The sequence below is a fragment of the Lutjanus erythropterus genome, chromosome 7 (genome assembly GCF_056507025.1).
Source record: "Lutjanus erythropterus isolate fLutEry1 chromosome 7, fLutEry1.hap2, whole genome shotgun sequence".
Taxonomy (NCBI): Eukaryota; Metazoa; Chordata; class Actinopteri; order Lutjaniformes; family Lutjanidae; genus Lutjanus; species Lutjanus erythropterus.
In genome coordinates, this window is record NC_139323.1 from 4,738,506 (window position 1) to 4,765,038 (window position 26,533).

Consider the following 26,533-nt stretch of genomic DNA (forward strand, 5'->3'; position numbering starts at 1 on the left):
GCATGTTGAAGGCTCAGAGCTGACTGCTCACAGAAGTATTGCGCGGTGACAGTGAGGGTGCTGTGTGCTGAGCAGAGGGATGACGTCTGACTGTGCAGCTCTTCAACAGCATGCTGGAATCACACTGGTGATGTAAGCAGCAACAAGCATGCTGATTGGTTAAAGGAATCCCATAAAGCAACAGGTGAGTGGGGAAGTGACACTGATCTTATAATCTCTATTGATTTATCGATGATTTCGTTTCTACCCACAGGTCTGATGACTCATGGAGAGACCATGAGAGGAAGAGGAGGAAGTGATGGGGTTAAATACAAGGGCTCTAATTTAAATGGCTGCTGTGTACAACGGAAAAGGAGGAGGCGGGAATGGGAGGACATGTTAGTGAAACACAAGAGGAATGAAAACTAACTTGGAGTGTTCGGGCAACTGAGGGCACTGGAACCTGTGGGGGGAAAGACCAGGCAAAACAAACAGCACAGGGGTCAGTTAGGAGAGGACAGAGGAAAGAAAAGAACACAGGGAGCACTGACTCTGTTCTGTCATCTCCAATGTTCTGTGCAAAAGATCTCTCAGTGTTTATTACATCCTAACACAGATGAAGTGACTTCAGTTTCCAGCCGTGGGACAGTAGCCTGCCATCAACAGACTAAATTGCAAGTGTATATAAATCTGGGAGGGGCATTATGAACGAGCAGAGTGCCAAAGTAACTAAGTACCAATACTTAGTTACTGTAGTTTAGTAGATTTTTCAGGTATCTGTACTTTCTGACAACTTTTTCCTTTTACTCTCTACATTCAATACAACTATCTGTAGTTTCTATTCCTTACATTTTCAAAACAGCCTCGTTACTTTAGTTTTAATGAGAGAAAAAAACAACATAAAAAATGAACCTGTGGATAGTAACTGGGTCATCATTTTTGGAAAGAGACACAGGTTTTGAATTTATTTTTTTGGTGCCAAGTGCCATTTAGTCCCATTTTATTGGAGAGAAGGCAGACATCTCTATGCTGATACGTCCAAAACTCTGCGACTTTATATATAATGAACTTCAAATAATTGTTTGCCTGACTGGATCTAGACTCAAATAAAAAAAATCTATATGATATTCTTATTCCATGGTATTAAACCAGTGAGGATCTTACAATTTACATCTAGAGGTCAGTCTAATTAAAGAGACTGCATTCACTCAAAAAAGGGGTGTGGGCGTGACTCGGGGGCAAAGTTCTCTCATTAACCACCAATCAGGGCAACAGAACATGTGATGTAGTGCTGGGCTACACATGCAAGTTGGGGTGATGTGGTCCATTTTCAAACAGGAATAAATGTCAGCCCAGTGACAAATGTTCTCAAACTACATCTTAACAGCACACCAATATGTGCACCTGGAAACATTTGAGGGAGAAATAGACATTTCAGTATCAGAATCTAGACTCATATTTAATCAGCACTGCCTAGTTTGATTAATTACTAATTTGGTGCTAATCATAACTGTCAAATAAACAGTCTTGGAGATTACATGTAATGGGATCATGCAATCTGGACGTGAAAAAAGGTAACTGTATTCAACTAGAGTTACAGTTAAAAAAAGATGTAAAAATGGGGATTATACTATGATTGCAACTTTAAAATAAAGAATGATATCCTACCATGCACAGTTCACATTGCTGACAATTCATTATCATGAGCTCTAGTGAAAAAATGTTTCACTGGGTTGAAATTTTAACATTTTTTGTCTTTAAATCGATCAATCAATCAATAAATTGCACACAACAAAGGAAGGAACAACTGGACAAACTAATAAACCTAACAGCAAACACAAAACACTTAGAGCTGCAATGATTAATCTATTATTGATTGACTATTAAATAAATCTGCATTTGTTTTGATTAATCGATTAATCATTCAATCAGTCAATTTTTTTTTTATTTAAAAAAAGTTAAAATTCTCTGATTTCAGCTTCTTAAATGTGAATATTTTCTGGTTTCTTTACTCCTCTCTGACAGTAAACTGAATATTTTTGAGTTGTGGACAAAATGAGACATTTGAGGACATCATCTTGAGCTTTGATCAGCATGTTTCACCATTTGCTGACATTTCATGGACTAAACAACTAATCAATTAATTGAGAAAATAATCAAGCGATTAATCAGTGATGAAAATAATCATTAGTTGCACTATGTCAGGTGAAACAATTTTGCTATATTCTATGTTGAGGTAATCCAAAAGTAACAGAAAGTAATGGAGTTATATTACTTTAATATTGTGATACTTGGATTATGTTAGTGATCACATTCTTCAACAGGTAATCAGTAACTGTATCAGAATACATTTTAAAGTAACCCTCCCAACCCTACAAATCAAAGTTGTGGTGTATTTGCCTTCATTGTCTTGAAATAAAGAAGCATAAGATTGAAATACTGAAGGACAATAAAACATCTTCATCAGTTTTGACTTCATAGCGTGAATAAACAAGATATCATCTGTCAGTTTGTTTGTGTTCGTGGTGAAAACTTTTTAGAGGCTTTGAGGCCACCCAGTGAGCTCTCGCTGAGGGGGGAACAAAGGTTGGCAGCCAAATGAGTTGATGAATTTATGTTGGTGTAAACAACATCTGCCAAACTGCCTCCTACTGCTACCAGAGGTAAATGCCGCCCATCTGATTGAGAGGGGAACACGGTGGAAAAACAATGACAAACTGTGAGTTTCAAGCCTCCCACTGGAAGACAGGTGGGGGGACAGACATAAGAGAAGTAGTTAGACGGATGTAGAGGAGAAGAAAAAGTAATAATCACTGAAATAGTCAGACAGGAGAGTGACAAAGGACACAAAGTTAAAGTGCTGAAAAACAGAAGAAGAGAGTTACAAAAAAAAGTACTGTATGATGCCTGAGAGGACGACTGGTACACTCCTCCGAGGGCTGAAAAAGTCCTGCCTTAAGGCTCATTTATGCTCCCTTTACCTACGAAAATACACTGCCTGGACAGAAAAAAGTCACCACCTGGATTTAACTAAACAAACAGGATAAATATGTTTCAGCTGGTAACAAGTTATTAAACTCTAACTGATGCAGTGAGCAGCTTCTCATTTCTTAAACAACCATGTCAGAAGACATATCCTGTGGTCGAGGAAAAGATGTTACTCTCTTTCAGAAGAGTCAAATTATTGTCCTGCATCAAGCAAAGAAAACAACTAAGGATGTTGACAAAAATACTAAAACTGGGTTAAGAACTGTCCAACACATTATTAAAACCTGGAAGGACAGTGGTGAACCTTCATCTTCAAGGAAGAAATGTGTTCAGAAAGTAAAGAGGACGATGCTGCAGCTGCAGGAGGAGGACAGGTCGCTCGCTGATTCACTTCCAGCTCTCGTGTGGAGCAGTTTGTCCTGCTGTGATGAGTCACGTCCAGTTTGTGAAGCTAAAGAGCCAAACTGTTGTGTCTCTGTCTAAAATACTCCCACACTTGAGACGATCACGGTGAGTCTCTCTGCAGCTTGTTCTCTGGGTGAATCCATGCTCTGACCGGGCGCAGCAGTGCTTGTCTAGTCAAGTCTAGTATACAGTTTATAACTAAAGTTCATTAGAGTTGTTAACAGGAGGCTTTGAGCTTGAGTCTGTCTTCTGTAAATGTTCCAATATTGTGGTACTACCTAATACCACTGTTTACCAGTATTGCTGCACTCGGACTGAAGTTGATATTGAGTCAAGACTAGTGCAGGGAAAGTTCAGGAGAGGGGAAAATATTTTTCTGTTCTGTTATCATTGTGATTTGTAAAATCACAAATCACAAATCAAAATGAACACTGCTTTATTATTTTGTTTTAACGCAGTCATTTCAAATACGCAGGGAGGGCTGGTTTGATTGTTGATGTACCATATATGTCAATTGTCACCAGATCAGCCAATAGCAAAATTCAATTGCAATAGCCTGTTTTCAACTAGTTGAGGAGAGTCTTTAAGCATATTCATAACAACAGTATGTAGAATTCAAATACTTTGCACTATGATGTCAAGATTTGAATCCTAACTTTATAGACAACAGGGTCAACTGGCAGGTAAGACAGTATGTGTAGCTTAAAGGTGCTGAGGACAGTTGTTTGTGTGTTTGTGTGTGTGTGTGTGTGTGTGTGTGTGTGTGTGTGTGTGTGTGTGTGTGTGTGTGTGTGTGTGTGTGTGTCCATGCCTTGTGTCTGATAGTTGAGTCTCCTCATCTCCACAGGATCTGAGGAGTGGGCCAGCAGTGAGTCCTTGACCCCCGCCATGTGCTCGTCCTTGGCTGGACACGTTCGTTTCCTGGGAGGGTAGAAGAGGTGGTTCGATGAGAGACAGTAGCCATGAGACAAAGTCAGGAGAGGACAAAATGAATAAAAGTTAGTATCTCAGTTAAGGAACATTTTAAAAATAAGTGAAAATAATGTGAAAAACTTTACGTCACTGTTGCTAAAACACTTTTGTTGAAGCTGACGTAAAAAAGAAAAAAAACATCCCTCGTGATGTTCAGTGAAATCAGTGTCAGACATGGAAAGCAGTGAATTTCACAGTATGTTGGAGCAGGTTGTTACTTCTCTCTAACAAAGTAATGGATTACATGTAACAGGATTACATAAACTAGATATGAAAAAGGTAACTGTATTCCATTACAGTTACATATAAAAAAGACAGACACATTTAGATTAAATCAGATTACAGATACACATTTAGTAAAAATGGGGATGATTGTCAGGATTACAGTTTTAAAATAAATAAGAATATACTACAGTTCACACACAGCTGCCAACTCATTATCATGACCTCTAACAATAAACATAAAACATAAAACACTTAGAGCTGCAATGATTAATCTATTATCAATCAGCATCTATTTTGATAATTGATTAATCATTTCAAGTTATTCTTTAATTTAAAAAAGTCCAAATTCTCTGATTTCAGCTTCTTAAATGTGAATATTTTCTGGTTTCTTTCCTCCTCCCTGACAGTAAACTGAATATCTTTGAATTGTGGACAAAACAAGACATTTGAGGACATCATCTTAGACTTTGGGAAACACTGATCTTTTTTTTTTGTTTGTTTTTCATTTTCTGACATTTTATGGACCAAACAACTAAATGATGAATGCTCCACATGTTTGGACCTATTTTTTCAAGTGACAAGATTGTGACAGTGTTGAGTAATTGATTAATCATTTTGAGTCCTTATTTAATTTAAAAAAGATGTCCAAATTCTCTGATTTCAGCTTCTTAAATGTGAATTTTCTGGTGTATTTACTCCTCTCTGACAGTAAACTGAATATTTTTGAGCTGTGGACAAAACAAGCCTATTGAGGATGTCATCTTGGACTTTGATCAACATGTTTCACCATTTTCTGAAAGTTCTGCTTTGGCCATTGCTAAAATCCCTAATTTTGTGTGAAAACAAACAGTTTGAGTGATGGCAGACATCCACAGAGTTGGCTCGTGGTGGCTGTACAGAGGGCTGAGTATCCTGCTACTAAGTGCTGATAATGCATACAGATGTGTTCAGCGCGGTCCGTTTTGAAAGCTTTATTACACTCACATTACATTCCAAACAAAGCGAGGCCACGGCAAGTTTGATGGACTTTGAAGGAGGCCACATCATCTGCTAATAAGCTCTCCAGTGCCACACTTCGACATGATGTCTCCTCTTGCTCGGCACATATTGTGTTTTAACTTGTCACTACAAAACAGTCTAAAACATTCATTTGTGATACGATCAGCACTTGACCTGGAATAACATTCAAACACTGAATACTGTCTGGCACCTTGAATTTTTTTCAGGATGGAAAAGGCGAGGAAAAAAGCCAGAAAGACATGACTCTAACATCTGCCGTTGCAGTCAATTTATTTTCGCTCTTTACCAGTATAATTTAATTAATCTAAATGTGAGAAAAGCAAGTGGCCACTTAACAGCTCTAAGTGGGTTTGCTTAAAGTAGAAGTCGACCGCTATCCTCCAACTGATGTCAGTATACACACTTCTATACACTGGTGGTGTAAAGACTCAATTAAGCAATATCACACAAGAGGTCGTTTTGTTGGACTCACTATTAGACAGTCACAGCTGAGGTGATATTTAATCCAACAGCAAGACCTCGAGTGTGACACTGCTTTTATAAAACAGTTATCATTAGTTATTAGTATCATTTATTGGTTAACAGCTGAAAATAGATGATCATTTTTCTATTTATATACTCACTTATTTGGCTCCGCCAAAACAAATAGTTTCACCACTGGACTGGACTGTTGCCAAGCAACAAAAACATTTTCCTGCGCACTAATGTTAGATTGCTAGCTACTTTGTATAGAGCTACATACTGCAGTAGAGCTCCTCAGCTTAGTTGTCCCAACGGATCAATGAAACTGCCTCAGTATTCAGCTCAGACTTCACAAGAGACTGAATGTCCATGTTGAAATTTTGAGACTCACCCCGGTGCGAATGAAACAAGACTGAGAGCAACCTTTTCACTCGGTCTCGGCCCTGCTGCTTCCAAACGAACTTTGGTTCAGTTTGTTTGTGGCGTGAAAGCAAACGTACCAACCACAAGATTTTACCACAGCAGGTCTGTTATTTAAGAAGCTAAACTACAAATAAATCCATCTGTTGATCATTAACTATAGACTATATTTATACAAATCATTTTGTAACAGTGGTAACGTATGCACATAAGCCTGGGTATTTTCCCTGATGAACAGATCAAAAGCTGTTAAATTGCTTGTATTCAACTCTGGGAACTGTCAGATTAAAATGTGTGTGACAGAGATCCCTGAATCATGTACAAGACACCTCCTGTCTCCTTCTGTCTCTATGGTCTCTATCTGTTAGTCTTATTTGTAATGTTAATGTTGAAGCTAATAGTTATTAGAACACTAAGCAGAGTGATGCATGTAGTTAAAAGTCCCAGTGATGTTGTACTCTATGTCAACACTCATGGAATGTCTCTTGTCCAATCAAATTACTTTGTTGTAAGTAAAGGAGTAAAAGATAATGTACAGTGAGCAGGTCATTATTATAAAATAAACTCAGATAGGGTGATGCAGGACTTGGTCTTCAATCACCCTGTAGGGGTTTATTTCGCAATAATGACCTGCTCACTGTACATTATCCTGCTTATTACACGGTTACTTACCAAAATAAAACAATAACTCCAGAGTCTGTGATCAGAACTACCATAAAGAATTAACAAACCTTAGAAAGCTGCAATTGACTAATCAAGTATTTAACAAAGCAGTGTAATAAATGTTGTATAATTAGAGATAACTGTAGGCTATGAATCGGTTGTGATTTGCACTATTGGAGCTGTGAAGAACACCTGCTGCCTCATTGAATTAATAAAATAACTGGACATTTTGTGAAATGCATGTATACTGTTTTTGTTGTGAGTGTCATGTTAAGATGGATGTCAGTCTCCTGTCTGTGTAAAGGAGTCAGGAATTAGTTAGCCTAGCTTAGCATGGTGACACAAACAGCCTGGCTTAGACCAACCAGCATTATTATTATTATTGTTTAGTTTTCCCCCCTTAATTATAATTATTAATATTTTTTATATTAGAGTTCTCACTACAGCCCCTACAACACTTTGGGATAATGAAGAGTGAGCTTCAGGGTTCTGCATCATCCTGTCTGGATTTATTTCACAATAATGACCTGCTTACTGTACATTATCCCATTTATTAGATGGCTGGACTTCACAATACTGCCCTGCACACTGTGTATTATCCTGCTTGTTACATGGTTATGCACCAAAAAATAATTTGACACACAATATTAATTTTAAATTGGTTTTAGTGATTTAGCAATGATTTTATTGTTCCTCCAGAGTCTATGACCAGACCTGTGTCCATAGGGATGGCTTGTTTTTCATAACAACAGTCTGTTATACAAAAATAACAAACCTCCGAGAATTGAGTAGTTAGCAAAGCCTTGTAATAAAACATGATAGAGTAGGGGTTACAAACTACTGCAGAGTGAAAGTTTTAGTTACATGACAGTAACTGCAGCTGGTTGTTATGGCAACAAAAGTTACTTTTTATCAGTGTATAATGCAGTTCAAGCATCAATTTTCTGAAAAAACAAACAAACCAGAAAACTACAAATGACTGACTGTGTAGAGATGGTCGGCATGTATTATGCAGGTCAGGCAGGGAACACAAACAGAGGAGTGAAAAGGTCATTGTGATGTCAGTTACTGCCTGTAGGTGATATCAGGATTGGATTTTTCAGGTTTGTTTTGGCGGTGAAGCTGCAGGTGTGCGAGCGGCTGAGAGGTGAAGAAAGCACCGAGGGAGGATTATTCTGAGAGGAAGATCAGCGGGATTTGTGAACTCAGCCCTCAGAGCTGAACAGCGGAGAAGAAACAAACATGCTAAAATGTACTCACACACCCTGACACACAAGACACACATGCTTTCAAGTGCTGTCAGTTGAGGCTGATCTGTCTGAGGCAAAAAAAAAAAAAAAAAAGCTTGAAGACAGCTCAGAGAAGCTGGCATGGCGGTGTGATTCTGAGAATGTAACAGAAACAACGTGCATCCGTCACTTCACATCATCACTGTCAGAAAAACACGGACATGTCGAGCCCGACAGTGTGTTTTACACAGCGGGGAGGTTTGTCAGAGGCTCGCCCACAGCTGAAGACGAAGGTGGATGGAGGGTGGGGATGGGGGGGGGGGTGAAGCGGTGTGAGAAACACAGAGGCACTAACCTTTCTTGTTTGCTGCGTCCACAGAAAGACGGCAGGCAGAGAGAGAGAGAACAAGAAGCAGAGGAAGAAAGGATTCATTTACAAGTTGTCAGCAGCAGGACGGCAGTGAACAGGAAATAAAGAGGACGTTAAAGCACCAAACATACAGCTCCTCCCTGCACTCTTTATCTGATCTACAGCCGGATGAGCAGACTCTCCTTCTCTGTGACAAGTTAAATGTACAAACACCTTTCACAACTGTTTAAAGTGCTACATCCATCAGTTTGATACATCAGTCTTCAATTGAATTGGACATGAGCAAGCAAGAGCACACAGGCAGTTATTGATCTGTTTCACATGTCAAACCTGAGGTCTGCTGGCTGAATCTGGCCCTGCAAAGAATATAATTTATACAGTACAAAAATAAATAAGTCCATAAACTACATGTCCCAAGATGCATCCCGGCTTTGTTATGAGTTTAGGTACTGAAAGGCTAACCTGAAACACCAGATGGTTTGTTATACAGAACCATCTTGGAAGTCGTCCTTAGAAATTGTTGGGAAAAGGGCAGGCACTTCAAAAAACACTAGTTTAGATGTTTGGGTGAACCATCTGTCTATCACGTCTAATACAGGCTAAATTTAACCAATCAGATCAACGAACCATATAATGCAATGAGACAGTTAAATTGCGAGGCAGCTGGACTCGCAACAATCCTTCAGTTCTGTGTAACAAAACATCTGTTGTGTCAGGTTTCTACCAGCAGAGCCCGTTGGAACTATCAACTAATCTGAAGCCTGGCATGGCAATTTCTTGTGTGATCTTGTGATCTCGCAAGGTAAGTATCTTTATTAACACTAGATGTCAGCAAATGCTGGATTGTGTCTAAATATTATACAACACTGTAGCCAAGTGGTTGTAGCTAGTAATGTTAATAGTAGCACACATCCTCATACCTAAACAGCAGAACAAATTATTACGGATTATTACCAGTGGAGAGTACTAGCAGCGTAGGCATGTGACAAGTGGAAACTCATTTTGTTTAGGTTTAGGCACAAAAACTACTTGGTTAGGTTTAGGAAAAGGTTGTGATTTGAGTTAAAAGACTTCCAGAAGTCCTCAATTTTGTATCCATATTCTTAAAATAATTCTAATTATTGCATGTATTGGTCCTAATCTTGTTTGTGTTGCTTTTTGACTTTGGTAAATCTGAACAAAGACCAAAGTACCACAAAATAACACAAACAAGCTGACTGATCAAGGCAGCAGTAGAAAAGAAACCCCTGTTTTTTTTTTTTTTTTTATGTAAAATGATGATGTTGCTTGGGAGACAGTGTTATATGGCTTATATAAGGACAGTTTCCCATCAGAAAAGTCTGTCTGTTAACAAGGTAAAAATATTTAAATATAGATTTCATTGGACAGAACCTTTTTAAACGGTTAAAAAACATTTTGCTGCTGACCCTGTCAACAGCAGTGCATTGCGTAGCTTCCTACACTGGTACTCCTGCTGCTTCTCCAAACCGCGGGCGTGTCGACCACCATCTACTGCAGGTAATACACCGACCATGGATAAGTACGTCGTACAGCCAAACTTCAAAAAAGCCAAACTTTTAGACATTCAGAGATGAGCTGTGCACTCAGAGATGTAAGTGAGGGTGTAAAATTGCATCACTTTATTGATTTCTGTGTGTCTGCCTGTTCTCATGTCAACACATTGGCTGTTTTATCTGAAGAGCAGAGCAGCTCTGAATGCTCCTGAAAATCCGAACGTGTCTGAACCTGAATTTAAAGAAGTTCACCTGACGTCAGCCCTCCCTGCGTGTTTATAGAAGCAGACTGAGTTGGAGGCAGGTGTCTCACTTCTTTACCACCAAATAAGAAAGAGTTTGAGCAAAATACAGATGTTATATTTAGTGTCATTTTAACAACGTATTCCTGTAACCTCTGTTTTAGGTGTGGGGACACTGAGCCAGGTTAGTGGACACAGTTATTGTGCTGTAACCCTGAAGGAAACAGTATCTGTTACATCCTACGTTACACATTATACCCTGTTTCACTGCAGCCAAGACACTGTGACTGTGTTTACCTCTTCATATATTCAAATTCGAAGAGTTAAAAATAAATGATAGGTATCTTTAAAAAAAAACAAAAAAAAAACAAAAAACAAAAAAAACATATCTTAATACAATAATCACATTCCTATCCACTTTTTTGAGATTAAATAAGTCAAAATTATGAGATAAAAAGTCATAATTGCGAGACAAAAATCAGATAAAAAGTTGAAATAGTAAGATAAAAAAGAAATCATGAGACAAAAGTTATAATTATGAGATCAAAATTTGACATTGTGAGATTAAAAAAACATAATTATGACAAAAAGTCGAAATTATGAGACAAAAGTCATGAGATAAAAAAAATAATTTGGAGATAAAAATTCAAAATTGTGAGACAAAAGTCAGATAAAAAAAATCAAAATAATGAGATGAAAAATAGAAATTATGAGATACACAGTCAAAAAGTCATCAATAAATCATGACTTTTATCTTTTAATTTTGATTTACTATGGGAATACACTGGCAGTAATGGACTTACATACACTCCCATGTGTATGTTGAGTTGTGTATCAATGTAATCTCTCCTCCTGTCCATACTTACAGTCAAAAACATAACTTCCTAGCAAAAACTCCACTGCCAAAGATGGGGAGTATGGGGAAAATCCATTCTTTGATCTGTGTATAAATGCATGTCTTCAGCTGAGGTTAATATGAGGCAGCAGTCTGACTTAAACTAAAGCTTAAAGCTACATGCAACACAAAATTATGAACAACTGAATGACATTTACCTTCCCATTAATCTAAAGTTCCCCCCAAAACATATAGCTGTAACACATTAAAATCACATTATAATGTATTCACAGTGATTATAATGCATTATAAAACACTTAAAATGTATTACAACCATAAGAATTATTATACACTATGATCCTTGTCAAATAAGGAAATATGATACTTGACCTTATAAGTCATTATAAAATGCTTTATAACATGTTAAGATTACTGTTATAAACCTTTTTGAATATTTATGAGTGCTAATAACATATTATATCTTGCTATAAGGCCAGTATAACACATAAGAATGTCTATAATGCATAAGAACTGGACAGTGGATTTTATTGGCCATCACTTACACTGAAGTTGCATTAAGAATGGATCACCTCACACTCAGTATGGAGAAGCTGGATGATTACAGCTCCTTTGAGGTTGAGACAATTCTCCCTTTTCATTGGCTAATGAAGCCATTTAATAGGCCATTGTGTGACCTTCAGAATTCATTGTCCTGAAGCTTAAAATATTATTGGATATTAACACAATAAATCAGTTGCTGTTTCTTCCCACCACGTCAGTTTTCACTTGTTTTGCCTTCTGGGTTTGTTTTTCTCTCCACAGAGTTTGTCGGTGAAACTCTGTTCAGCAGCCTACTGATACTTCAGAGTTTAGACTCTTATATGTCTGCAGCAGACTTTTATTTTATGCTCCTTGTGATGGATTACCTAACTCATGCAGGTTTCTGTCCCTGAAAGTTAATTTTCATAGTGTACAGAAATAAATGGAAACCACTGGCTGCCCGGAAACCAGAGAAACATATTCAGCTATCTACAATAACATATGTTTAGGATTATGTTGGGCAGTAATGTAATATATATTTGATTTATAAGCAGGCTTGGGAAGTAACAGATTACATGTAATGGGATTACATAATATGAATACAAAACAAAGGTAACTGTATCCAATTACAGTTACAGACTTAATAAAAGACAATCAGAATACAGATTATATTGAGTAAAAATGGGGGTTATTAGTCGAATTACTACTTTAAATAAAGAACAATATGCTACCATGCACAGTTACACACAGCTCTCAATTCATTATCATGGTATCTAGTAAAACAATGCTTCACCGGTGGAAACTCAACTCAATCAATCAATCAATAAATTGTACACAACAAAGGAAGAAACAGCAGGACAAATGAATAAACCGAACAACCACCATAAAACACTTAGCGCTGCAATGATTGATGTTATTGATTGACTATTAAATTAATCTGCATCTATTGTGATAATCAGTTCGTTTTGTTTTGAGTCATTTTTTTAATTAAAGAAGTGTCAAAACCCTGATTTCAGCTTCTTAAATGTGAATATTTTCTGGTTTCTTTCCTCCTCTCTGACAGTAAACTGAGTATTTTTGAGTTGTGGACAAAACAAGACATTTGAGGACGTCATCTTGAGCTTTGATCAGCATGTTTCACCATTTTCTGACATTTTATGGACCAAACAAGTAATCGATTAATTGAGAAAATAATCCGCTGATTAATCAATGATGAAAATAATCTTTAGTTGTAGCCCTAAAAACACTGTATTAGACCGAACAATTTCATTATATTTTATATTAAGATAATCCAAACATAACGGAAAGTAATCAAGTTACATTACTTATTATTGTGATACTTGGATTAGGTTACTGACTACATGTTTTTAAACAGGAAACCGTTAACTGTATTGGAATACATATAAATAAATAAATTAACCCTCCCAACCCTGTTTATAAGAATAAAATATGTAAAATATCACCTTGGTCTTGGAAGAGCAAGAGAAGCTTTCCTCATAGACTTCCCAATACAAATATTACTGAATTAATCCAAACATCAAGAGAGAATCACAGTAAAAAGAGGAATGAGAATCTGATAAAAATTAAGTGTTGCCTTTCGAGTGGAGCAGTAGCCATATGGAAGCCCCCGTCAGCCCAGTCAGCAGCTCCAGATGTTTGACTCAAGCACAGGAAGCACAAACCAACTGTTAGCCTGGAAGAGCAGGGCTGCAGGGCAACTCACAGCGCCTTCCTCCCATATGTCATGGAGGACCTTTGCCTTGAGGCCGGCTCAGCCAAGATGAATGTCTGTCTCTGCTCTGAAATACTCCACTCTGACTGTTTCTCGGTGCCCGGCTCTTGTAAAATGTTCTTGTCATCTGCTGCGCTGAAGAAAATGCTCGGGGTCTCTCTGTGGACTGTGCTGAAGTGATCGCTCAGCTACATGACATGAGGAGGAACACAATGAACATGCACTGCCTGCAAGGTACACGCAAACTCTTCCTATTATTTTCATAAAAGATGACACAAAAGGAACATTTGTATGCTCGCACTACTGTTGAAATGTATTTCACTCACAAAGAGGGGAAGAGTGCAAACGTTTTTACAGCTGATGCTTAGACTATCTTTAAACCTCAGGTTTGGTTTGAGAAGGCTGATGTATCCCAAATTTATATACGTCCAGTGATGGAAAGACTACTGAAAATCTGTACTCAAGTACAAGTCCTGTTACATTACTAAAATATTACTCAATTACAAGTAAAAGTACTAGTGTTAACACAATACTTAAAGGGATAGTTCACCCTAAAATGAAAATTTGGTCATTATCTACTCACCCTCATGTCAATGGAAGTGGGGGTTGGCTTTGTAGTGCATAAAACACTGCTGGAGTTTCACTGGAAAAAAGTGTTGCAGAATCTTCCAGACAATGGAAGTGAATGGTGACCAGTTTTCAAATGTAAAAAAAAACACAGAATAAAAACATACTGCTCCTCTGGTGTAATCTAAATCTCCTACAGCCCCAACATGCCAAGTTAACTAAAACAAATGTTATATACACCATGTTTTTAGCCTGAATCTTCACTGTAGATCCTTAGCTCTACATACACACTGTCTGAACTGTGTATGTGTGTTGTGACGGTGTGCAAACAGCATGTCAGGACTTTAGAAGACTTGGATTACAGCAGACGAACAGTATGGAGGCATTTTATGGTTTATTTCCAGTTGTTTTTTTACATTTGAAAACTGGTCACCATTCACTTCCATTGTTTGGAAGATTCTGCAACACTGTTTTCCTGTGAAACTCCAGCAGTGTTTTGTGAACTAACAAAATGCATGAGGGTGAATAGATAATGACTTATTTTTCATTTTTGGGTGAACTATCCCTTTAAGTAAAAGTACAAAGTATTCATCTTATGTTTGAAGTGTTTATGTTGAATTCATTATCAATGGTAGACATTCAATCAAAGTGGTTTCTGTTTCCCCAAATCTTCTGCTTTTTTCTGCTCAATGGTCACAATCTCCTCTGCAAACTAGGGTTGCAAACTTTGTGCATGTTTCTGAACCGATAGTTGAAAATTCTAACAATCAATTAATCATTAATAATCTATAAGATTCAAAACACGTTCTTTAAAATTTGTTCTCTTTTTTCTGTTTTTCTCAATTTAAGTTGAATCTTTGCTCTACAAATGGCTCTGCCAGACAAAACAATGTCAAATGAGGTGAACTTACTGATATTTCTGGACTATGAGTCTGTGAGAACAAAATTGACATGTGAAGTTCCTCAAGGGCCCATCCTTGGGCCTCTTCTGTTCAACATCTACATGCTCCCTCTTGCTCCCTCATACTCAACTTTACATAACAGTGTCACCAGATGACTACAGTCCCCTATATGAATCCATGAATCCATTTGGTTAAATCCTAAATGACAATTAATCCATTCATTTATAATCATTAACATCCTCACTCCAAACCTGTGCTGCTGAAGTTTTTCATCGCTGTGTCTTGGCTTTCATTGGACTGTTTGTGATCAGATCGCCTTATTGGCTACAAACATGCAGACACGAATTGTACTCAGTACTCAGTTGTGATTTTAGAAGTACCAGAGTAGATTACATAGTGTGATGCATTTTTGATTAAAAGTACAGACTTGAAAATCTACTCATATGGCGCTCCAGTGGCTCATTTGGTGGATTGCATTGCTGATTTTGCACACGCCTTCAGTCCTCGGCAGCAGCCATTTGATTCCTGCTTGAGGCCCTTTGCTGTGCTGATATCCAAAATCTAAGATTGTATCTAATCTCATATCACACTATTGATATTATATCAACATATTGCCCGAACTATGAAGATTTCAGTTTTTCCTGCAACCGGAATCGACTCTAATGCAGACTTCTGATTGAAAATCATAAAACCATACATGTATATTCATTCACAAGTTTTTAAAGGGGAAAGGGTCAGTGTTTTTGTTTTTGTTTCCTTTCGTTGTTGCTGAAGGAAATAGTTTGAGAGAAAGTAGTCTGAATTTTTTGGAGGGCAGCACCAGATTTATATTTTATATCTGTCTTGCCTTGTGAGATTTATTTGGTAGAAACACCACAGCCAAACATTTTGTCCGTTCTCACTCCCAGTGTGTCAAATACGACAGCTTGGTCAGTGCCTGGATGTGTCGTTTCTGGAGGCGCTCTTCTAGAGTTATGTTTTGTTACAATTATAATAAAGATTTTCAGGAACCTCTTCTTTCTTCACTTGTATTCTGACATAGTGTGATATTGTTAAGGACATAGTTCGCTGTTTAAATATGACACTTCAACAAAGTTGCAAAAGTCATATTTTACCAATGTTGCAGCAACGTCATGATATAAAGCACAGGAAACGTCACGCAGAGGATGCTGAACACATGTTGCAAAAATGTGTTGTGAAGCTTCAGCAATGTTGCAGTGACGTGGCTAATGTTAATGAAACTGTAATGTTGCGGTGTTGTTACACTGTCACAAATGAAATGGCACAGTTATGACGTTGGTAGAACATATCCAGTAAATTGTCATGTAGTTTTCTTGCCTTTATTTTGAAAGTCTGCCTAGATGTTGCATATTTATTATAGCGGACTTGATATTGCTAACCCGTGACATTTTAGCAGCATTGCTGCAACTTCATGATATGTACTACAGGAAACATCAGGCAGAGAACGTTGAACAGACGTTCCATACATACCATACAGTACCTCTTGTGTAGTGACATTTCAGCAGTGGTGGACAGTCATGAAGTACATTTACTTGAGTACTGTACTTAAGTACATTTTTTGAGTATCTGTACTTAACTTGAGTATTTGTTTTTTTTGGAAACGTATTACTTTCACTCCACTACATTTCAAAGACAAATATTGTACTTTTGACTCCACTACATTTCTAGGAAGGTTGTTGTTACTTTTCGACTAATCTTTGAAGTCAGCTGTTGGTGTTTTTTTTCTTTTCTAAAATGCAGTTGGTCACATGCTGTGTTCCTCACAAAAGGAAACCAATCACAGTAGCTCCTCTCAAATGGGACTGATGTAAAAGTGGAAATACATCCAGGCGCTCTGTAACAAGAACAAGCAAGTTCTCCCTCTTTTATTCAAACAAAAAGCAGTAATGGTGACGGCAGGAGAAAGACAAAATTAAATCTCAAGATGTTATTAGAATTATTAATTATTCCAGGTAGCTTTTAAAGTTGGATTGTTTTTATGTTTGTGAAAAATACCACATAATTCATGTATATATACTGCCTCTGAAGACAGAAAGAAATCTCAGTTATTTAACAGACTTGGAGAACTCCTTACAGTCGGCTTCAATCTGCTTTTATACAGCGATTTTAATACAGATACATCAGAAAATGACAATAGCTGTCCTTTTTGTTTTTGATTACATTTCAATGCTGAAGTTTTTATAGGTGTTTCTATAGACTTTGTGTAGCAGAGTGGTTCTACAGCAGGTCAGTGCATCAATGGATGCTTTCAGAGAGTTACAAGGTTCTGTAAATGCATCATGAAAACAATACAGCATGTATTGATATTAGAAAATGTACTTTGTAATTTGTACTTTTGAATACTTAAGTATTTTTAAAAACATGCACTTTTGAATATTTAAGTATTTTTAAAAGCAAGAACTCTAGTACTTTAACTCAAGTAAAATTTTAATTGAGCAACTTTCACTTGTAGTTGAGTAATATTTGACCAGGAGTATCAATACTTTGACTCAAGTACTGGGGTTGAGTGCTTTGTCCACCACTGTATTGTTTCTTTAAACCTACTCAAGTAGTTCTTGTGCCTTTATTTTGAAAGTCTACCTGGATGTTGCATATTTATTACTGTTGAGCCCTGCATGTGCACCACAGCAGTACGTACATCTTCACAGATTGAAGCATAGGGTCACTGACCAAACTGCTGTATTTGATGAGTTGAGAATGTGTTGAAATAAGTGCTTCAAAAACACTTTTGTAGGACACAACAGTGGCCCCCCACTTTCACTTCACATATCACAATATTAGGGGGTGTCTGCGGGTTACATCCAGCGTTTCTATGGGGAATTAATATCGAAAACTCTGCGTGACAGTGCAATTATTCTCAAAACCCAGACAAACATGGCCTTTCAGAGGCTTCACTCCAAAAATAACACGCATCTGTCATTATCTGTCTGCTGTTTTGTGCGTCAGGCTCACCTCTTGAAGAGCAGAATAGCGATGACTATGATGATGATGAGAATGACAGCCAGCACTGGACCCATCACCCACAGCATCTCTGGGTCCTCAGTCTGTCGGGTCATCCCGCTGTGGAGCTTCACCATGATGGGCTCGGAGAACGGGCTGGCTGCAAACGTCCTCTGTTGCAGATCAGAGCAGAAGAGGACACACAATCAGTTCAGTAAGTACACACATTCTTTGCTCAAGTAGAAGTACAGATACTTGTGTAAAAAGACTGGTAAAAGTAGAAGCACTGATTCAACTTCTTTACTGCAGTAAAAGTGATACAGCCTCTGAAATGTACTCAAAGTATAAAAATAAAAAGCTGTCTGTTGTCTGTTTTTGTGCAAAGCTGACTAAAGTTTTCTTCACAATCAAGTCTCCCTCTCTGTCTGTTCTTATCTATTTTTATCTTGTTTTTTTCTTCTTACATCTTGTTTCCATCTAAGGTCATTTTCATCTTGTTACGTCTTTTGCATCATCTTTATCTTGTTACATCTTGTTATGTTGTATTTGTATTGTTACATCTTGTTACATAATTTTTGTCTTTCATCACTTGTTATGTCATTATTACCTTGTCACATCTTTTACGTCTTTGTCTTGTCTTTTTCATCTTTCTCTTTTCTCTTTTGCCTTTTTACATATTTTACATCATTTTCATTGTTTATTGTTATGTTGTCTTTGTCTTGTTCCATCGATTTCATCATTTTTGTTATCTTGTTTCGTCTGATTCGTCGTTACACCTTTTGTTTGTTTTGTTTTTGTCTCTTTACGTCCTCCATGTCATTTTCGTTTTGTCACTTCTTTTTTATGTTGTGTTTTTTCTTGCATAAAAGTAAAATGGCAAGCCTGGTGTGAATATGTCTGTACAGAGTAGTGTAACTAAGTAGTATGTGCTTATTTATAACAAAGTACCAGTACTTAGTTACTTCCAATCTCTGGTTGTGATGTTTTTGTATGTGAGGTTTCATCTACACTGTAGGTGAAAAATCAGAGGATGAGTCTGTCTCTCTGTGTCCTTGACAGACAGCTGAGACGGCCAGATTAAACTTGAACTGCATCTAAAAGCCACACTATGTTTTCAAAGCAGACATGACCCACAGGTCACTCATTTGAAGGAGAGAAAGAGTGTCTGCTGGTGTTGTGTGATCACTGTCACCTGTCAATCATCAGTTCAGTCAGTACATATGCAGCAAAGACCGACATTTCCCTTTTAAGTCATTAAGCTACATTGAAGCTGTTTTTTGTTGAATGGTCAGAGCTAAAGAGTGTCAGTTCAGGGAGCCTGGAGTTTTCTGGAGTCAGCCTAGCAGGGTTGCCAGGTTTGTCTGACACGATCAGACAAATCTAAAGTCAAAACCAGCCCAGAGGCTGACAAAACCTGCGCTGACGGGCAAAGAGGAAGATCTTCATCGCCAATGACAACGTAACAACAACATAACTACTGTGCATATGACAATTAAGAACTTAAGCATATTGAAAAGAATTACACCTAACTTTATGTTTGTGTGATCTTCATGCTTTACAAACAACCGTTACCCTCCATCGTTTCTAAACTCTGTCATTAACCTACATCATCATTAATCATCCTATTATGTATATTGTTTTTTGTATGCTTTGTTGTTGTTTTTTTTGTTTTGTTTTGTTTTCCTTTGTTCCCTTGCTTGTATACTCCTGTTTATCATATGTGTGTTATTCATTATTATTATTATTTTTAATTTTCACATTAGCATCGTGTTATGTATTGTTAATCACATCATTTTGATCTTAAAACTGCATTCATAACATTTGACTGAAATGTAGCTTAGCCACATCATGTGATCTGCTACTTCAGCACACTTCAAGAACAAATATCACTACAGAAAACTGCAGATGAACATTTAATATCCAGGAACTCACATTATAAACACAACCACTGATGAGATGTGTAACAATTTGACCATAATTTAGTGCATATATTGAGTTTCACCTACTCTGGCTTTTGTGCCGTATGCACTGTACCTTTCTGGATAAATAAAGGATGAAAAAATAAATCAAGTAAAAAAAAATCCCAGTCTGACCATGAGCCCTTCAAAGAACATGGAGAGTGAGGCAGGCTGCTGTGTTGGACGTGCTGGATGCAGGAGTCTACGGATCATTGTGAAGAGTCCCCGCTGAGGCCGGGGGGAGGAGGGGGGAGGAAGGAAGGAGCGCAGCGGAGGATGCACATCAGTGACATCCTTTGAGGACGAATCCAATAAAGCAGACAACTTCACTACGCCCTCTGAACAGCAGAGAGAAAACTGAGGCCGGCCCTGCTTGTTTCCCTGCCGTCACCAGAGGACGTGGCAGCTTCCTCTGCACAGACCACACAGGACGAACTCACAGCGCTGCCAGGAGACACAGACTGTCTCAGAAGGTGTCAGACTGAGCTGCTTCTTCATCACCTATCTTTATTAGTTTTTATTCTGACCAGGTTTACCAATTATATAGTGTTTTTAGTGCCATATTAGTGTATTTCTGGATTATGCCATACGATACCAGTCTTGTTTTTGTAGTTTACTCAGTCACCTGTATCCGTGATTCACGAGATCATGTGAGAATCCATCTTGCCAGGCTTCAAGTGGTGCAGCCAATCAGCATCCTAGGAGGGACTACTGGCGGCTACGGGCGTGGTTTGTTTTTGGTGTGACGGCAGCGAGAAGTGCAGCTCTAACTGGTTGAAGTTAGCCCGTGTTAAACGTGATGGACAATAGTTCATCCAATCACCTGACAAGTGTTTTTTAAAACAGTTTCTAAGGATGACTTCCCAGATGGTTCTGCTCAACAAACCATCCAAGTCCAACAAAAATAAAATCTGTCGAGCTTGACAGTACATACTTAACAAAGTCCACAGTCTCTCTTGCTCTGAAAACTTTCGACCCAGCTCCTCCCAGGGTTCTTATGGGTGCTGGAAACCCTTGAAAATGCTTGAATTCTAATGTCATATTTTCAAGGGTTTGATTTTGGATACAGTGCTTGAAACTGCTTGAAACTGTCATTGAATCACATCCAAAATAAATCGCAGTCTAACTGAATAATTCACTTTTTAGATAAAGACATAAAATGAGTCAGCGAGCCGAACTGCTTTTGCCTTTTTGCACAAAATGAAGACGACTTTTTAGATGTACGCCATCTGATGGAACAGCGAGTGGGAGGCTAACAGCTGACAGCACGGCGAGAGCTTTCTGTTTCAATAAGTGCTGGCTTGAAAATGAAAATGAATGTTAAAAAAGTAAAAGGATTTTATTGAAATTGAAGTTATTTGTTTAGTAACTGTTTATATTGGCTCAGCCAGGTTACAGAGGAAGCCAAGTCTACTTACAGACAGGTGAAACATGAAACTAATTTGTCTCCTACGAAACATAACTTTTGTTCTTTAAAGTGCCATAGCATCTGATTTCATGTGATGAAGAAGTGAAATAATCATTTTGACTGTATGTATATAAATATCTGACTTACCACAGCTGTAAGGTGCTGGAAAAGCTTAAAAATGTACCTTGAAAATTCTTGAAAAATGTTTGAATTTCACTTTGGAAAAGGTTGAGGGCTGCAATTAACAATTATTTTCATAGTCAATTAAATTATTAATTACTTTCTCGATTAGTCATTTGGCCCATAAAATATCAATCAATGTTTCCCAAAGTCCCAGGAGACTGTGTCGAATGTCTTGATTTGTCCACAACCCAAAAGACATTCAGTTTACTGTCAGAGTAAAGGAGTAAAGAAAGCAGAAAAAATTCACATTTAGGAAGCTGGAATCAGAGAATTTGGCCAGAATGATGAAAAATGTTGATCAGTGTTGTCTCAAGACCATGGTGATGTCCTCAAATGTCCACTGTCTAAAGATATGTGCATAAATTTGTGCTGGAAAAGCTTGAAAATGCTTGAAAAGTGCTTGAATTTGAATCTGGGAGAGGTGTAAGAACCCTGCCCTCCTCACCAGAAAAATGGGCACCGAGATCGTCTGTACAAGCAGCTTATTATGACCCACTTACATTTATTGTTAGGATCTCTAGTGGCTGTAGTAATTATGACTGGAGAGGAATCAAGAGCAAGAAGGTCTGCACAGGGAGGAGGTCTGGGCTGGATTGATGAGTCAAACAAACACAGGATTTTTACTGAGGACACTGGGGTTTGTGTCTTGTGTGGAATCAAAAGACAGCATGACTTATTTAAAGGTTCAAGTTACTTAAAGGGATAGTTCACCCAAAAATGAAAAGTCAGTTATCATCTACTCAGCTTCACATCGTTTGAAGGTCACTGACAATCAAACTGTTCTGTTGTTTATGTAAGTGTGAGGATGTTTTGTTACTGTGCTTTGTACAGCTTTGTATTGCGATTGAGAGCCTGGAGGCAGTGTTGTGCAAGTTCAGTTCACAGATTCAAATGAACTAGCTCATATTCATAGTTCACATTTTATAAAGTTCACAGTCCCAAAAATAAACTAGTTCACATTCTTTCTTTAAATTTTATTTTATTTTTTGAATTTAATTTGAAATAGAACTTTCTCCTTCCAGGGACACTGGAATCTTACAATAGTAGCCTGGTCTTCTGCAAAAAAAGAGACAAACTTTTGCTCTGAATTATTGGTGAAAATATATCAATTGTATTATTAATTAGTGCACATATTATATATGTATTACAGTGGTGAGTGAGTCATGAAGGAAAATTAAAAAAAAAAAGGTCTCCCCTATCTTAAAATATTAAGTTAGTATCTCAAAATAACGAGAAACTTTCTGAAAAGAAACTCACTATCTCAAAAGAATGACTGTAATATGTAAGTCATTTTGAAAAAGTTTTTCTCAGTATTTTGAGATATATAGTCAATACTATGAAATACTAAATCATTATCTTGAAATTTCAAGACATTATTTTATCAAAGCTTCTCATTATAATGACTTACAGGGTATATTGTTTTCCATCATATTGTCAGAAATGTGTTTCCACGGATACAGACAGTGTATCTGTGGAAACAGTGTAGGTGAGTGTGTAACGTCTGTGTGTTTCTCTGTTAACAGACTCCAGCCTGCAGTGTGGTCTGATTCGTATCACCCTGACACTTCTGTCCATATTCACACTCTGCAGTCACACTTTGTTTTAATCGGCTGACAATGTGAGCACCGTTATCTCTCTCAGGAGCGAACAACACTCACGTTCATGTTCATTAACTGCAAACTGATTTGTTCGGTTCATGCAAAACGTTTAGGCTGCTCTTTTAGCGCGTTCATGCACAGCGGTGCCTGCAGGGTTAATCTACCTGTGATTAGTTTCTTCATGCTCCATTCAGCATCAAGCAATTCAGGATAATGCTGCTAATAATTAATCTTTTTATTGCTGCTGAAAACCAATCAATCCATCCTACTTTAACGAATTTCAACCACTGTAGTGTAAGTACAACCATAGAAGTAACAATGTTCTACAGCTTACTTCATCTTACAGCACAGTGCCATAAAACTGCATAGTCATTCAAAAACAAAGAGGAACTCTGCACACTGCACTGAGTGACAAATCCCCCCACTGCGATGAACATAGCCAGCAAAGTTTATTTTGAAATAACTCTGCGACTGCATTTACAATCTCTGCAGGGTAACTCTGTGCTGTTGTTGTTTGTCAGAACTTTTGTTGGACTATTTCATCATTTTGCTATATACCATACATGCTGTGTAAAACGGTGATCTAATGACACTTGAAGCTGCAGCACCAGTCAGTTTGTAAGTGAAGGAAGTTTCTTCATCAAATAAATAGTCTGACCAATCACAAGAGCCTGAATTCATTCTCAGCAATCTTTATTTTCATAATTATTATTTTCTTTTATTTATTCTTTTAGAAATTTTGCTATACACAGTACATGCTGTGTAAATTAGTGATCTTATGTTAATTGAAGCTGCAGCACCGGTCACTCTGTAGGCGATGGATGTTTGTTGTTTATTGCTTTCCAGCAGCAGCGCAGTGTGGAAGATAAAGACAGGATAAATATGACCTCCAGTCAGTAATGAGTATAAATATGAGCACAAGTCTGTTTCTGTCAGTTATCATAAAAACCATCGACATCTGTTGCTGCCCACTTATTCAATATTTCACCTCCATTAGTGAACTCGTGAAAGACAGAATTCATGAGATACGCCTGGTTGCATAAAGTTGTAAACTTAAGTTTGTCCCTAAAGCAAAATATTTCTCTTGACTGAAGTGTTCATATAGTGGTGTTACATAAAGCCTCTTAGATAATATAGCTACATGTGTACTTTATCATTCTTTAGCATCACTTGACAGCAGCATCTTCAGAATGGACAACAAAGACAAAACAAAAAGAAAGCCAACACTGTAAAAATGAAAAAGGTGAGAAAACTCAAAATTTCAAGGCAATGAACTGCAATAGATTTTTAATTTTGAGGCAAACGCAAACTCTTAAATTTTGAAATATGCTTTAAAACTTTTTGCTGACCTATAATCTTTAGTTGAGATTATTTACTTTTTACTTTAGATAAACTTGAATCTCTGAGTTTTAGAAACAAAAAAAAATATCAAAAAGTGATCACAGTGAGCTGCGAACCTGATTCATCTTTTTTCAGTGCCTTAAAAATTAAAGTTTTAATTGAAAATATAAAAAAAATAACATTTTCTTTCACTTCATGTTAAATTAAAATTTGAATTTTTATTTTTTTTAAATACAAAAAAAATCTAAAATGTAAAGCTTACTTTTTACTTTTTTGCATTAGATAAACTTAAAGAAGACAAATAAATTGCAACAAACAAAAGGTCAGTAGTTGGTAAAATGTTTTCAAAACTTAAGAATTTGAGTTGGGGCTCAAATGTCAAAAATCTATTGCAGTCTGTTACCTTGAAATTATGAGTTTTCTCAACTTTTTCTTTTTTACAGTGTAGAGACCAAAGGGATTTCCCTTACGACGTCATTAGATGTGGTGATTTTATGCAACTCGTGTTTTTCATGGCATTCATAGATAAAAACCTGAGGGCAACTTCAGCCTCAGTGATTTTATACAACCAGGCAGAACACAGTACACTCATCATCATCATCATCTTCATCGTATCCGGGGGACACACTCTGATTTTCGCTGATAACGCTACATTGTGAACAACACGCCTGTGTTGAACTGAAAGGTGATCTTCTCAATGATCTTCTCAAACTTGACAAACTCACAGAGCCACAGAGCTCATTATACGAGACTGAACAGTACACTCACTGAGTGTTAAACCAACTTTGACAAGTAAAAATAGTGGAGTGCTCCTTTTTAACACCATAAAACACTTGACTATCAGCCAACAAATGTAGATAAACACCACATTTGTTGGACTAATGGTTGACTTGCCTTGTGTGATGAGTACGTGTGTGTGTGTGTGTGTGTGTGTGTGTGTGTGTGTGTGTGTGTGCAAAACATTGCGTCATTAGAAGATATGAAAAATATCCCTGAATCATTAAGTTTAAAGAAAGCAATTTTAGTTCTCTTCCTGGAAAAATCTATCCGTCCTGATTAGTTAGTTGCAGATGTGTGAGCACTTGGATATCGGCAACATAATAAACATTAAACGGGAGCTCCATGGATCAATTTGCGGGGTGTAATTCACTTTAAGTAACTGTGCTGCTTGTCACTTTATGTTCTGTGAGACAAGTGCAGCAAGTTGGACTGTGTTGGCGAATGAGACTATAAATATTGGTGTGAGGCTGACGTGGCTGCGGCTGGACGAGGCTGCAGCAGCAGCAGCTCCTCTGGGTGAAAGCTGTAAACACAATTGAAGAATGCTGCTTGTTAAAACAATGTCACCCCACGACCGGCGCTGCTTCCTTATTGATTCATTAATTTCAACACATTTTTCACGCACTTTCTCCCTCTCACATTCATTGTGGGGCTTGTAATATCAGGGCTGACAGCTACAGATGAATTATACATGAACTTTGTGGCTGTAAGAGATTTGTTGAACATTTGTCATGTTGTGGAATGCTAAAATGAAACAAATGCATTTTGACATGCCGTGGTCTCAGACCCCTACAAACACATCTACACATACAATCCAGTATATTTGGAAATGTGTGTAAGTTTACTTTCTAGAAGAAATCTGATTGTATCTTCCATCTGTTGCCTTGACAACATGATGTAATCAGGCTTGTGGAGTAACAGATTACATGCAACAGGACTGCATGATCTGGATGCAAAAGAAAGGGTTACTGTGTTCCGTTAGAGTTAAAGACGTGATCAGATTGCAGATGCATTTAGTAAACACAGCTGCCAATTCATTATTTTCTGGTTTCTTTACTCCTCTCTGACAGTAAACTGAATGTTTGTTTGGGGGGATGATTTTTATGCCTTTAATGATATGACAGCTGAAGATATGACAGGAGAGGGTGGGGAGACATGCAGCAAAGAGCCACGGACAGGAGTCGAACCCACGGCTGCTGCAGAGGATTCACAGCCTCTGTACATGGGGTGAATGCTCTA

General features: G+C 37.6%; 1 protein-coding gene across 7 annotated transcripts in view; it reads right to left on the bottom strand.

Moving 5' to 3' along the window:
- ptprfa (protein tyrosine phosphatase receptor type Fa) overlaps positions 1-26,533 on the bottom strand; it is a 467,935-nt gene that overhangs the window by 48,989 nt on the left and 392,413 nt on the right. For 4 of the 7 annotated variants that reach the window (XM_084722446.1, XM_084722450.1, XM_084722447.1 and 1 more), the window contains 3 exons: positions 18,039-18,199; positions 4,184-4,293; positions 410-442 (listed from right to left, as the gene is read on the bottom strand). In XM_084722446.1, the coding sequence (XP_084578572.1) occupies positions 410-442; positions 4,184-4,293; positions 18,039-18,199 (304 nt within the window). The remainder of the gene's footprint in view (positions 1-409; positions 443-4,183; positions 4,294-18,038; positions 18,200-26,533) is intronic. The other 3 variants (XM_084722451.1, XM_084722449.1, XM_084722448.1) reach the window with 1 other exon arrangement.